Genomic DNA, 14,132 nt, shown 5'->3' with positions numbered 1-14,132 from the left:
TCAAGAGTATTAACTCTATTTATTAACTCTATGTATTAATTATTTAAACTACATTTAAAGATAAAATTCATAAATGTACTGTGCTGTTCAAAATAAATGGAAAAAAATGGTCTCTGTTGAGGAGTCTAATTTATATTCAGCATCAACTAGGAATGGAAGACCAGAAACAGATGGAGAAGGAAGAGGAAGAATGAAGGTGACAACTAAAAGATCATGAAGGGTTCTGCTAAGCCACACATATTGGTGCTGCTGATGTCAGGGTAAGGTTGGGAGATTCTTTTCTGATTTCTGTTACCAGTCCTCCCTCATATTTTTCCAGGGTTTTGTAGCAAGACTGAGTGGTTAGCACTAATTTCAATGAGCTGAGTGTGGAGGTGCGATGAACAGATTTTTTTTTTTTTTCCCCACAGCATAACAGGCTGTAGAGAAGGCATAGAAATGCCTTGTGGAACCAGATTAAAAACTACGGAGGCTGGGTGGTGCTGGCAATGGATGGAGTGGAGGATGGGAACTGATGAAGAGCTCTGGGTTGCAGAAAGCCGCCAAGCCTGCCTAAGGTGAATTAAAAGCAAAAATGATGAAATATAACTGAGCAATATGTCAGGCAGCAGAAATGTGGTCCAGGAAACAGCAGTGTGGCACGGGGATGCTTTTATGGCTGCTGAGGGTTTAGATATGCAACAGAATGGGCTGTGGCCAAAAGGGGGATTAGTCAAGAGCAGGGACAGATGGTTCATTGGAAGCATGAGGATGATTTTTGGTGGTCAGAAGTCAAAGAACAAAAAACCTCATGCAATGTAAATCTTGTCAGAGGATCTACAGAGATGAAAATACAAAGCAGTGGGGGATACTGATGCTTTTGGCAGCTGTGTTTTTCAGCAACCTGTGGCATCAGTGTTAATATACAAAAGAAAGAATCTGCAATGGTCAGGGTGGGAGCCACCACCCATCTGAAGAACATGAGTGGGCAGAAGTGCTCACTCACTCTCTCACAGCTCCTGAAGCCCTTTTGAGCTGCAGGTTCAAGTTTTTTGACTCCATCAGAAACTGTAAGCACTTGAACCACAACATAACAGGTTCTTACTAGAATCTCTTTTTCATCCCAGTTATTAGCATCTTGCACACGGACTGGTAGAATCCATTATCTGTTGGGTTCTTTGATCTCTAAACTTCTACACTTTATTAGTCATTCACTGTGTCCTTCCCTCATCCACACCTTCTCCCAAGTCCTCATACTCCTCATTTGACATTTTACACCCTTCCTCTCTTATTCTGAAAGGATGATTCCTCATCCCTCACTCTAATCAGTCTTGCTCTGTTCTTGTGATCTGGTATAAAAAATTCAAAACTGTTACATATTTATAAGCACATCACTTACACAGACCAAACCTGGGTCAAGCCCTTGTCTTATGACCCCTGCAAAAAGCATTGCAAGGGGCATAGGACATTCAAAATGCAGCACAGTGAAGAGCACAGGAAATGGGCAGATACTGAATAAAATTTCTAGTGGTTCATTTCTTCATTTCTGACCATCAGAAGAAGTGATTTAGAGCTCTCTTGCAAATTGTTTACGTTTTTACATAAAGGTGGTATGGCAGGATGGGTCAGTATTTTACATTTGAAAAGTAACAAAAGCTGCCAAACATGCTTATCATGCATATAAATCATTCTTGATTTGTCGTCTGTGTGCCTGCTTTCTCCCCTCCAATTTTCTTTGCTGAACTAGTCTTAGCATACCTTATATTTTAAAAAATTAGGGTCCCCTAAAGGTCTTTATAATTAATAAAGCTGTTTTTAAAACAGTCAATTTCCACTCCTGTGCTAGTGTATACCTCTAGGGAATAAGATAACTATAGTAGTGTCACCCAAAATCATAAGTTTCTCTGTGAGTCTTGGTGCCATTAACATTTGTCTTTCCAAGTTTTCTGGTAATCACAATATTCTCTGAGACATAAGACAAGAGCTCTTACTGTATGGAAGAGAAATATGAAAACAGCTGAATGTCTAATACATTACTTGCATTAGCTACAGAGGCTTGATCCATATTCCCATGTGTTCTTGTATTTAACCTTGTATTCTAGAAGACTTAGAGTCTACCTTGTTTTCTATCTGTATGTCACACCTTATGCTAGTAAATTTGGAGCAGTGGACTGACTGCAAGAAAATCTGGTAGAGCAGAACGGTCTCAAGGATTTCATATTGCTAAAGATATTTCATATCTTTTGATAAAAGTAACAGATAGGTGGAGGGAAGAAAGCCTCTCAGTGCTTCCAAAAGTGAGGAAAGGCCACGCTGTGCCCTCTCTTTTTTGATCAATAAATACATGCAGTCTGTTTGTCAACTAGCCCATGGTGCACTCACAGCCCACCAGAACAGCACTGCTCTTCCTTAGACAACACTTGGGGAATCAGAAGGAGCTCCAGTAGTCTGCTGGAAACCTAAGGAAAGAATCAGGAACCTGTGGTGCTGGGAGGTGGCTGATGTTGAGATTACAATCCTTTGATATCACTGTGGGGTGGGGGCAGGATGTGGAGGATGCTTAACATGTTGAGGTTTCAGTGACAGTGGACACAGCTTCATGCAAACCTGGATTTCCTTAGTTCTACTTTACATGCATAAAAACCCCAATCAGCCACACACCTCCCAATCTGTCCTAATTCACCCAAATTATAACTTTTTTCCCATAATTTTACGTTAATGCTATGTTCACCTTGCTGACAGTGGCTGTGTTCACCAAACAACTCAGAACTCTGGAAAGCATTGCTTAATCCAAAGTTATTCTGGTTCTGCATCACAAGAGATGTCTGTGTAACATTGGCTTGAGGTTCCTCCTCAGCAAAACAGGCTGTGAGATGGCTAGGCTCGTAAACACACAGAACAGGGACCTCATTTTGGTTTGCAACCAAGGCATTTCCTTCTTCCTTCTCCTCTTCAATATAGGACTGGAAAATGTGAGCCGCAAAATCAACAAGTAGCATATTCAACAAAAGCCAGGATCCTAGGTTTAAAGAGAAACAAATATAATTATGGCAACCTCTTCATTTTCTTATCTTTATAATGTGTTCTTTTTCGAAAGGCTTCATTGTAGTAATAGGCTAGACAAAGTAATGGACCAACACTCATCAAACAGTACTTACAAAATTATGCACTTCCAACTATCACAGAAAAATAGGCACCAGTGCAAATTTTAAACATAAGCAAATTTTTTTTTCCTTTATTTAACTAGAGAGGAATGTTCATTCACTTTTCTATTCGAGTTCCTCTTCCACATTCACTTCTACTACAAGACTTATCAATAACCGTGTGTTATCTCCATTCTCCCCTCAGATGGATAAATCCTTTAACCTCTTCCCAAGCAAAACCTCCTACAGACATCTGTGTGTGTTGTCTCTATGGTATTAAACGGTCCACCTTGCAGCTTGGGCCATAAGTGATAAAAGACAAGAGAGACTCACTGAGGCTGTTGACTTTTGAATTGTATCTTGGTTGAAAGCCCATACAGTAAAGAGTAGAACTTCTTCCATGCCATAAATCTGCATAGCAATTCATCATGCAATTTATGAACTCTGCATCCCACAAACTAGTTTATATGGATATCAACAAGGAGATAAACACAATTTATATTAATGACCACAGTTTACAGAGCTTTAAAAATGAAAAATACTCTCTTTTGATGTTATAAGTGTCTGAGAAGTTGCTGCTTCTGCTGTTCATCCTTTCGAGGACCTTTAAACTATAGGAAGGTAGGAGGAAATACATTTCTACCTATGGAACAAGGAAAGGGATTTCTATATTGGAGTTGAAACTATATAGATTTGTAACTAGTAGTCCAAGGATGTTTCCAGCAGTCTTACAGGTGTTTTCAATATATTCTCTAAGAGTAAGCATGAAACCAAAGCTACCACTTTAGTTGTCTTTTGGGATAATACAGAGGAACACAGTTCTCAAGAGGAACCAAGTTGAAGCAACTTGCTCGCAGAAGAGGAATGCACAGCTCACTACTCATTCCCCATGGCTTGGCAATGCATCCCTGAATGCCTTGGAAGGCAACGGATGTGTGTGAGCTGACATGTAACTCGATGAGGGAGGTGTGTAGAGGCACATTTTCTGGAAAGGAGATGGAGCTGAAGGAGCTGTACAGGTCCCATTAGCCCTGAATGCTCTAGCACACTTGCTCCCTGCTGCCTTACAGCAGGGGTAGCTGCAGGGTCCCTCTGATCTCACTTGGGCATCACCCGAGTGGGGGCTGGGCTGGAAAAGGGTGAAAGTCAATGCTAAATTGAGAGGTGTGAGTATGCCAGTGTATTATGTCTGCTGGATGTGGCAAGATAGAAGGCAAGAGATCAAGTCAGAATTAAGATTAGTTTTGGTTACTGGATTAACATGACACACATTTCCCCAAGTAATTTTGTTTTCTCACTGTGGATGCTACATAGTTCATATTTTGAAGAAATGCTGAGATTAAAGACATTTCTGGAAATCAGTGATCCCAAGTACAAAACTTTTACACCAGATGGCTTGTTAACAGAACTGCTTCAGCCTGTCTGTTAAAACTCAGTATCCTAAAGGAATAGAAACATGAAAAAAAAAAAAAAAAAAAAAAGGACATTGATTGATCAAATACAACATCTTAAAGAGCAAAGAAAGAAGATAATAATGATCACATTATTGATCACACTAATGATCACATTACTGAAGCACCACAGCAAAATATTAAAAAATATTTTAACTCTCTCATATTTAAAATAAATTCAATTTTAGTGTTATTGAAGTATAGTAGGAAAACTGTCATCAAATGGGTGAAAATGTAATTTGTAATTAGTTTAACGAACTCTCAGCAGACCAAGAGATGTGCTCCATCTATTCTATCCTATCCATCAACACAACTGCAGAACAGGGAGGCAATTCATTAAACTCTTCTTGTGGTGGAAAGATGGAAGAGGATTTCATCATCATGGGGGATTTCAATAAACATTATGCTTCCAGTACAGTTCTTGGAATGCATTCTCAATTTATTCATTGCCAAAAATATTGCATGTAGCATTGGAGAATTTTGTGCAGAACTCCTCTGGAGAGAGAGAACGGACTGATTATTTTACTATTACTGTAATGCAGCAGCTGATGGATAAGGGACCCTACTGTGTTATGTTCCCTGCAGACACAGAGCAAAACTCTGATTTTGCTCCAGACAGTTTACAAACAAACAGAAGACAAAAGGAAGCAGCTTGATGCAGAAGAAGGGTGTGTTTATACATGCACAAGCAGTCATTAATGGGGTAAGAATACTGAAAAACACAAAAGGCAATCTTTACAAACCCCTTTGCTATGTATTTATAGCAAACACATGAAAGTATGGTTTTGAAGGGGCATTTCAAAGAAAATAATGAGGTTTTCTTTGGCTACTTGTATGAAATTGCATCCAACAGAAGAGTTAAAAATATGAGGGTGCTCCTTGGAAAATCCAAAAGACATTTCATACAGTTTGGGATTAGATGCAATTCACAGGGGACTGTACATTTCTACATAAGGCGTTACAAGGGAAGAGAAAGCAATTAAGAGTCAAGATTAGACTGATTTAAGACATGTTTGTATCACTTCAAGCCTCTTTGAGTGAACACAACTGCACAGTTCCTTCCCTTCTCCTGCTTTGCACTGGTGTATGATGGATTTGATGTTTGACAGCTCAGAGCTCTAAGATGGAGAGAAAAATAACCCAGCTAAAGAAATTACTATTTTTCAGTCAGTGTAATACCTTCAACAGGTCTGCTCCTGGTTAGGCAAGCACTTAGGTCAGTGTAAGACATAAGCAAGAGGAGCATATATCTGTTTTCAGAGGAACTAACTGCCTTTTTGGCAACTAGTTATTGCAGTGGCTCTGCTTGGGCTGTATTATACAGAAAGAATCTGGGGGACTCAGAGTTATCACCTGGAATGTCTGGAATGCTTACGGTTCAGAGTATTAGTGGCCCCAGATCTCCATCAAACCATTCTGCTGTGGTGTGCAGCTCTTGTATGGAGGGAAAGCAGAGGCTCTCACCTCAGGCTCTGTTCCCTGTTTCCACACAAGCTACAACTTCTGACAAAAGAAGGAGTCCTGGCTTTCCTGCCATCTACAGCTGTATGCTCCTACTCTTCCATCTTCTGCTCATCCTAGAGTTTTGCTCAGAAAACTAGTTTGGTCAAAAACTAATCATTTCATTTCCCTGACCTGTCTAACCACATCAGCAGGAGAATGGAGATAAAAGGAAAGGAGTAGGGAGAAGAGATGTGTCTATTAAATGCTGCATGAATTTATGTCAAGTAAAATCACAGAAACACAGAGTGGTTTGGATTGGAAGGGATCTTAATGACCATCTAGTGCCAAACCCCTGCCATGCACTTTCCAGAGGTTGCTCAAAACCCCATCCAACCTGGCCTTGAACACTTCCAGGGATGGGCCACCCACAGCTTCTCTGGGAAACCTGTTCCAGTGCCTCACCACCCTCACAGGAAAGAATTTCTCCCTAATATCCAGTCTATACCTGGTCTCTGTCAGTTTAAAGACATTCCCCACTGTCCTGTCACTACATCGCCAGCTGTCGTCAGCCCCTTTAGGTACTTTTGGATCTGTTGCCTCTGCCATCTCAGGTCAAAATGGGGCATATCAAATTAGAGTCACAAAGATCCTATTTACCAAAACTGTCTGTCCTGTTGATGGTCAGAATCTTGCCTACATTGCTCAGTAGGAGGTTCCATTTCAACATGAAATCTGATGCCTGCTCTTTAAATGCCTCTTTACTCTTGCTTGGCTGCAGATAAAGAAAAAAATCGGTTTATAATACAGTTGGTTAAAAGAATTCCTTATTGTGTGGCAGACTATTACCCTGCACAAACTGCATACAAAGGTGAAAAAAGCACCAAGCAATTTTTTTTCTGTTAGAATCCTAAAATATCTTGGGTTGAAAGAGATCTTTGGATATTACTTATTCTGATCTCTTGTCCAAAGTATGGGCAGCTTAGTTCAGGCCTTGTCCAGACAAGTTCTGAATATCTCCTGGATAAAGATTCTGCAGCCTTTCCAGGTAACCTCTTCCTATGCTTAATTACTCTAATGGTAATTTTTTTTCTTTGTATCTTTTGGGAATTTCCTTTGCTGCAACTTGTGTCTATTGCCTTATGACCTGTAAATGTGAACCCCCAGAAAAAGTCTCACTCTATCTTCTCTATACCATCCCATGAGGTAGCTGAGGGTTGTGTGAGATGAAGGCATCACAGAATTGCAAAGTACTATTCTTCATTTAAAAAGACAAAAACAAGAGTAAATAATTAAGCCAAATAAACAGTTTACTCTGTTTCTTCAGAAAAAAGAAAAAAAAACCTCCCAAGCTCTAAGTACCACCCAAACCCAAATTAATTGTTATGGAAACCAACCAAATGCAGCAGTACCAACAAGGTGACACAAACTGAGATTCAGTGAAGGTAGAGGGGTGGTGGAGGTGCTAATCTATTGAAAGGTGCATATGAAAGGATGGTCATACTTGAATCTTTCTAGATTCAAGAGCTAGAGACTTTCTACTAGAAGTTCTTAGTACTTGCTAAAAGTCAACAGTTTGGTGAACCAAGGAACCATGAAGTGTTCTCTTCTTTTATACCAACATATTAATTCTGAATTTTGGTTTATTAGGGGCTATGATAATATGCATCTATGAAATGAGAGCAGATACTGAAACCACTAGAGTGGATATATGCACAGAAATATGCTTGTAGTTGTTTGCACAGATGGAATTTTTGTATGCCAATTAATTCTCCCTTTTTCTGCAGCATGTATAAATTGTGTTTATGCAAATCTGCAGTCTGGTCAGGTCGCTAGTGTGCAATGTAGCTCCTGTAGACTAGTGACAGTCAGCATGTAGTAGGATAAAGGATGTGATCATTCTTTCTATTCTGAAATTATTAATTTCTTACCTTAATAACAAAAGTCTGGAGATCTGAGGACAAAGAGCTCAGGAGATCTCGAATATCTGTGGAAGATGTCAGTAAAGAAATGAAGTTTTTCAAACCTGTGAAATACAGAAGGGAGATCATTACTTGAAGTGATTGGTTTGCCTTTTGGTTTGTAGCTGCAGTTTTAAGCTTTTTTTTTTCTTTTATCTTTACCTTAAAATAGATTAAGATGCCTGTTTCTAGCATTTTGATTAATATGCCATTTCTTTAGTGAGGAATAGAACCCTACTTTGAAATCAGCTGAAATTCATGTCTATGTCCATTTCCAGTATAACTGCACTGACCTAGTCATCATGGCAAAGATAGCAAGATAAAGCAGTTCCAGTGATAAACCTGGAATTTGGTTAGAGACAACTTACTTATCTGAGATTTTATGTGGTTGAGAAAAAAAAAGAATCTTGGTCTGGCTGTTGAAGGGAGAAAAAAAGTTTTAAAACAATAATAGAAAGTGCGGAATATTCTGTAGACCAACAGAAATATGGATAATGTTGCTCCATATCAGTGCAATTGCTCCCCCAAAAGTTTGGCACGTACCACCCAATGCCAAAAAGTAAATTGCACCTTCCTGAATTTATATTCTTCTGATTGAGACCTCTTCTTTCAAGAAAGCATATGGATAAGTTCAGTGAAATCCTGCTTATTATAAACAGCAGTTTGGAAAAGCAATGAAAACAGAGAATGCAATAAAACCACTTTGGGAAGACTAAGAATATTAATAATATAACAGAAAAATGTAGTAAGTGTTCTATGCAGTGGTTTTGGGTTTAGTATGTATACGTATATTATTGAAATCTCCTGATGGTTCTGTGGAGCAGGCAAGTTATTATTCCTACTGAAAGCAGTCACAGAAAATCTGTGACAAATCCCTTGTCCATGCATGGGTCAGTGATGCACCCCGAACAGAGATCTGAGGTTCCCCCAGTTAGTTCTGTGCACAGCCTAGTCCAACTTGCATATCTCTTCCTAATATTTTAAATGGCTGACCATTCATTGAAAAATTAAGTTGCCATTCTATTCCTTTCCATTAAGCTGACAAATCATTATGTCACAGCTGCATACAAATGGTGTATTTTATTGTTTACACCACAACATTGATCCCACAGGCCACAATACAGCAAAAGGACACAAAAGGTAAAAGGTCTTGTCCAGTTCAGCATACAGTATTTTAAAACATGGCCACAAGAAATGATTTTGTGTGCAGCTAATAACAGAGAGAAATGCAATACTGAAAACATCTTTCCTGTCAAAAGGAACCATGAAAAAATATCCCTGCTTGTCAACCTTCGTCTAGGAGAATGCATAATTCAGTAACACAAACCCCACTCCAGCTGTCACAAAAAGCTTCAAGAGAGTCAAAACCAAAAGCCCATAATTCTTAACCTTTGAAGTCAGGAGGATATTATCTCATGCTCCATTCTTGATTTTATTGGCTCTTTTTTAGCCCTTCAGGTTACAGGAAGACTGTAATTCCCAGTAGGGCAGATGTCATGAATAAACAAGAGGAAATCCTGGACCTTAAACAACGACAAGCTAGTGCTTAAGAGGAAAGACAATAAATAGCAAAAATTAATTACATTTTAATTGTATGTTTTTCTGCCGCTTCTTTGGATTCCTAAACTCTTGAAAGAGGTCTTTAGTCACATCCAGAGATTTCTCATTGAAGATGGCATGCAAGCCTGATCGCAGAACAGTGACTGTGCTGTTGTTGTTCAAGAGAGCTCTTACTGTCTGTAGAAAATAAAAAAACAGTTAATGCCTTTCATTTTCTCAAGACCTTAACTCAGCCAAATAAGGGAATTGAAAAAGGAAAGTTTCCCTTATTCAGTACCAGTCTCCAGATTGGGGGTGTGGAGGGTATAGGATCAAAGGAGATAAATCTGAAGTTGTCTTCAAGACAGTTTTGTTCTGGGAGAAGTTCTTTTCAATGAAGCTCTGTGTTGTCTGTGATGGAGCAGACAAGGCTAACATACTTGAATTATCTGGGCAATTGCCTGGGCAATTGGCTTTTCCTGGAGTTATTATAGTTACACTAAATAATGGTATTTTGTCTAAAGCATGGAATGGTGGATCAGGGATGACTTTTCTTCAGTGTTATCTGTCCTTAATTCCTGTTGCAATTTAATTCAAAGGCAAGTTTTCTCAAGTTGCTCAAGCCTTTGAGAGAGTAAAAATAACATTATAAATATGGCATTAGTTAAAACAATATTAGTTGACATTTTATCCCATTTATCCCATTTTATCCCATTTATCTGCTTATGAGTCATTTGTGAATTAATCTGTCTTCATATTTGTCCCAAAAAGTATTACATATATATTGCAAAAAGTTTTCAGATTTATTATTAAAAAAACCCATTTATCGTCATCTCTTTACTTTTTTAAATTAGTCGCTAATATAACACAATATTCCTTAAGACTCTTGATGAAACAATGAAAACAGTCAAGGAAACTAAATCTGAATTTATTACATTTTGTTAACAAATACATTTAGTATCTCATTTCCATACTGAAATCAGTAAGATCTTAAAGCATAATTTGGACTTCAGGCTTTTCTGTGAATAACTCTTGTCCAGTTGGGCTTTTCAGAGGAAAAATATAGTTTGCAAAATTCCAGAAAACTTCAGAATCCATACATGTTTTAACAAATCCCATTCACCAGGTGCTTAAAACGACACAGCAATGAATGCAGCCGACTATTTCTTTGCAAAAATTACCAATACAGGTATTTTTCATCACTCTGCTAGCTTTTTTGAAATACCAAACCAAATCTGATTCTCACTCAGCAATCTCCTTCATGTAAGTTAACGACAAAGGTATTCTTCTTATTTGACCTGGAGTTTACAGTGACAGAAAAAGAGCCTGTCAAAAGAACACATGGCCCAAAGGCTGGGAGCTACCAGGGCAGCATCTTCAGTAGATAGCTAATACCTGACTCCATGCCCCAACACTTTAGACTGGTCCCTTTACCCATTGGATTTCACTATACTAAACATGATTCTCTGAAATGACAGAGAGCCAGCCCTCTCAGCACTCAAATACAACTTACCCGAGACAGGAATCAGCCCCAGAAAATCACATGCATAATATTCACATTCTTTTCTCACTGGGAGTTTGCACCTTTTTATGCTCTAATTATTTCTGCATGTCCAAAGAGTTGCAGTTGTCAGCCTGCTTTATCTACACATGGTGGGAATGTTACCTTTTTTCTTTGGAATGCTCACCCTGCCAAAATTGTTCTTACTTTCTCACCAGATGGCTGAATTACTGTGAAGTACTCTACAAGGGATGGTGTGGTTACAGTGTTCAGAGGTTGCAGCTGCACAGTGCCTCTGTAGCGCTTCTCATCAGGAGCACTCTTGCCTGCTCTGATCATCAGTCTTTAGTTGAAATTCCAGATGCAATTTAGACAAAAAACTGAGGAGGTTGATTAGAAATATCAAATGACTCCTGTGTGAGAAGATGAGATAAACTTCACCTTCAGAGAGAAATAACTGAGGAAGGATGTGATGGAGGTTTGCAGGAAAAATTGCTTGAAGAAAGGTAGAAATTTTAAAATAATGAAGTGTTTTTTCATACAACAAATAATTAAACATTGGAACTCACTGCCCCAAAATTTCAAGTACAGTAAAACTTACTTTTACTTTTCCCTTGTGTTTTGAAGGGGCTCTAGAAAAGGTACAAACAACATTTACTTGTGAGAGCTATAAGTGTAAATTTGACTCTGATTCTCAGGTCTGCTGTGTTCAATTTGTGTGGGTTAAACAATGTAAAAGGGATGTAAAATACCCAGAGGCTTCTTCTAGAGAATTTCTTTCAATTGCTGCAATTCTCTTACCCTAAATCTTGAGGGTAAAATCCAGTTTTGACTCTGCAGCTTTTCCACCACATTAAGAATAGGGGAGAAGACTGAAAGAGCTACAACCAGCCCTTCAACATCATGGCTTGAACACAAGAAGGATGATTTGAAATCTGAATATGCAAATCAAATGCAAATATCTGGGAATAGGTGACACTCATCATCTTGCTGGATCATGCTCTTCAATGCATAAGACCACCTGTTTAGAAGCATATAAAGCTGAGATTTCTAGCTGTTAGTATCTCCAAGGGCTGATGCAGTAAATGGAAACTGTGAGTACTCAGTACTTCATGGAAGTCAATTTTTTGCCTGGGTAGGCACCCTTATGCATGTCTGTGCTCTTTTTTTGTTTTGTTTCTTGTTTTTTGTTGGTTTGGTTTGGCTTTTGTTTGTTTTAGTTTGTTTCTTGTTTTTTGTTTTTTTTACTTTTTATAGTAAGAGGAGGGTGTGTATAGCTGCTGGTGATGAAGTTTTCCCATAAAGAAAAGCTACATTTGGTGGTCCAAGAAGCTGCAGTTCCTCCCATCCCTCCCCTCCTCCCTCCCTTGCTTTCTCCCTGCATTCCTTCTTCCATCTGAGTAATGATTCAAATCAGTTGGGGAAATCTTGTACATGTTTGAAGGAGAGAATATACAACCTGTTCTCTTTTGCTTTCTACTTCTGACCTTCCTTTTTCTGCTATAGACCAGACCACCTCAAAACCCAAGGATTTGGAAGGATCTAAGCACACCAATGGAAGGAATGCTCCAGCATGTGCTCTCAACTCACTTTGGCATGGATGGGCAAAGATACTGGAAATTGTCACCTGATCCCTCCAACTACTGTGTTCTCCTCTCCATGGAGTACCATCAACTACATCTCAGAGGCTTTCCGAAGAATCCAGAGGGAGGAAAATGTCCCCTCAGCATGCTTAACAGCATGGGAAGAGATGGGTAGGAGTCTGAGCGTGACATGGTTGGTGTACCGCTAAGAACATCCATGCTGCTGCACTTGTTCTACAATGGACCATTTCAGAAATAGTGCAAACTGCTGGCAGGAATGAGATTCACAGCTTTTTTTTTTTTCCCCACAAATTCTGGAACATACCTTGACCATATTGCAAAGGTCTGTCTGTCTCCTGAGCCTTTTTACAAACTCTTTAGCTTCTGTTAAAGAAGAGGCAGATGTTTCACATCATTAATATTTTACAGTCTAAAATACATTAATGAAGACATCTTTTAAGTTAGAAAGTAGTTCCCTAGAGGAGATTTTGAGGGTAATGGAGGGCACAGCAGGGGCACTGAGCCAGCATTATGGGATGGGCTGGGGACCTTTGCCATCAAACCTTGCAAGGAGAAGCTGCCCAGCTTCTCCACTCTTCTTCCACTGTGTATCTATTAATCCATGATGTACACAAAAAAGTCTTTCAATATTTTCTTACATTTAATATAATGCTCTTTTACTTGTATGGTTTCAGGTGAATGAAAGCAATGTTAAATCGAAACTTGCTGTATTTTGTTTAGATAGTTTACATTTCAACCTTTATGCATCTGTAATTCTGCAGCACTGTTGATAAGAGTTGGTTTATTTTGTTGTACTTATCTCCTGTTTATAATGTCTTATATGTAATTATGAAAAGCATGGTCTAATAATCCTTCCTCAGACTCAAATAAGTAACTGTTTCTCAGTTGTAGGAAAACCAAGTGTAAAGCAAGTTCTGTAGACAAACAACGATTTTCAAGGGAAAATTTCTGTTTCTATGATGTTTGTATAAACCAGAAAGACCAGGATGTACCTACATAGGGTCACAGCTGATTAATCACATACACTTATCAAAAACACATTGCTATGTTTGCTCTGTCAAGCATGCAAATGTAAGAAATGCCAGAATTAAGTCTGTCTGCAATATAGAGCTTATGAATCCTAATACAAACTTTTGCCTACACAGGAGCCCTGCTTTACTACTGGGTAGTTGGTCTTCACTCAATGAGCAACTGAGCAATATGATGGCTTAGTCAGAATCTTGAGCTTAACAGGTATAGATATATATGTGTGTGTACATATTTACAAACACACACATATACCACAGCTTTGTAGTGGACAGATTTTTTTCCTATCGTCTTCTAATATCAATCATATTTTCCCTATGGGACTATGGCTTTTTTTTTCCTTTTATATTGGACTGCTACAGCCATTAATTAACTTATCAGCATAAAGCCACTCATAAGAGGAACAGACACAATAATATCTGAGTGTCAGAGGGCATGCTGCATATTATTGGTCATCTACATGGCTAAACAATTGTGGCAAGAGACAG

General features: G+C 38.7%; 1 protein-coding gene across 1 annotated transcript in view; it reads right to left on the bottom strand.

The window, feature by feature from the left end:
- Nucleotides 1–463: 463 nt before the first annotated feature.
- RFX8 (regulatory factor X8) overlaps nucleotides 464–14,132 on the bottom strand; it is a 30,132-nt gene continuing 16,463 nt past the window's right edge. The window contains exons 11-16 of the mRNA XM_058831859.1: nucleotides 12,923–12,981; nucleotides 9,558–9,711; nucleotides 7,945–8,039; nucleotides 6,674–6,788; nucleotides 2,711–2,998; nucleotides 464–552 (exon numbers count right to left, since the gene is read on the bottom strand). Coding sequence (XP_058687842.1) covers nucleotides 464–552; nucleotides 2,711–2,998; nucleotides 6,674–6,788; nucleotides 7,945–8,039; nucleotides 9,558–9,711; nucleotides 12,923–12,981 — 800 coding nt within the window. The remainder of the gene's footprint in view (nucleotides 553–2,710; nucleotides 2,999–6,673; nucleotides 6,789–7,944; nucleotides 8,040–9,557; nucleotides 9,712–12,922; nucleotides 12,982–14,132) is intronic.

Source organism: Poecile atricapillus, chromosome 1 (assembly GCF_030490865.1).
Source record: "Poecile atricapillus isolate bPoeAtr1 chromosome 1, bPoeAtr1.hap1, whole genome shotgun sequence".
In the NCBI taxonomy this organism is placed as follows: Eukaryota; Metazoa; Chordata; class Aves; order Passeriformes; family Paridae; genus Poecile; species Poecile atricapillus.
Note: the sequence above shows the minus strand (reverse complement) of the source record. Positions and strands in the feature narration are given on the sequence as shown.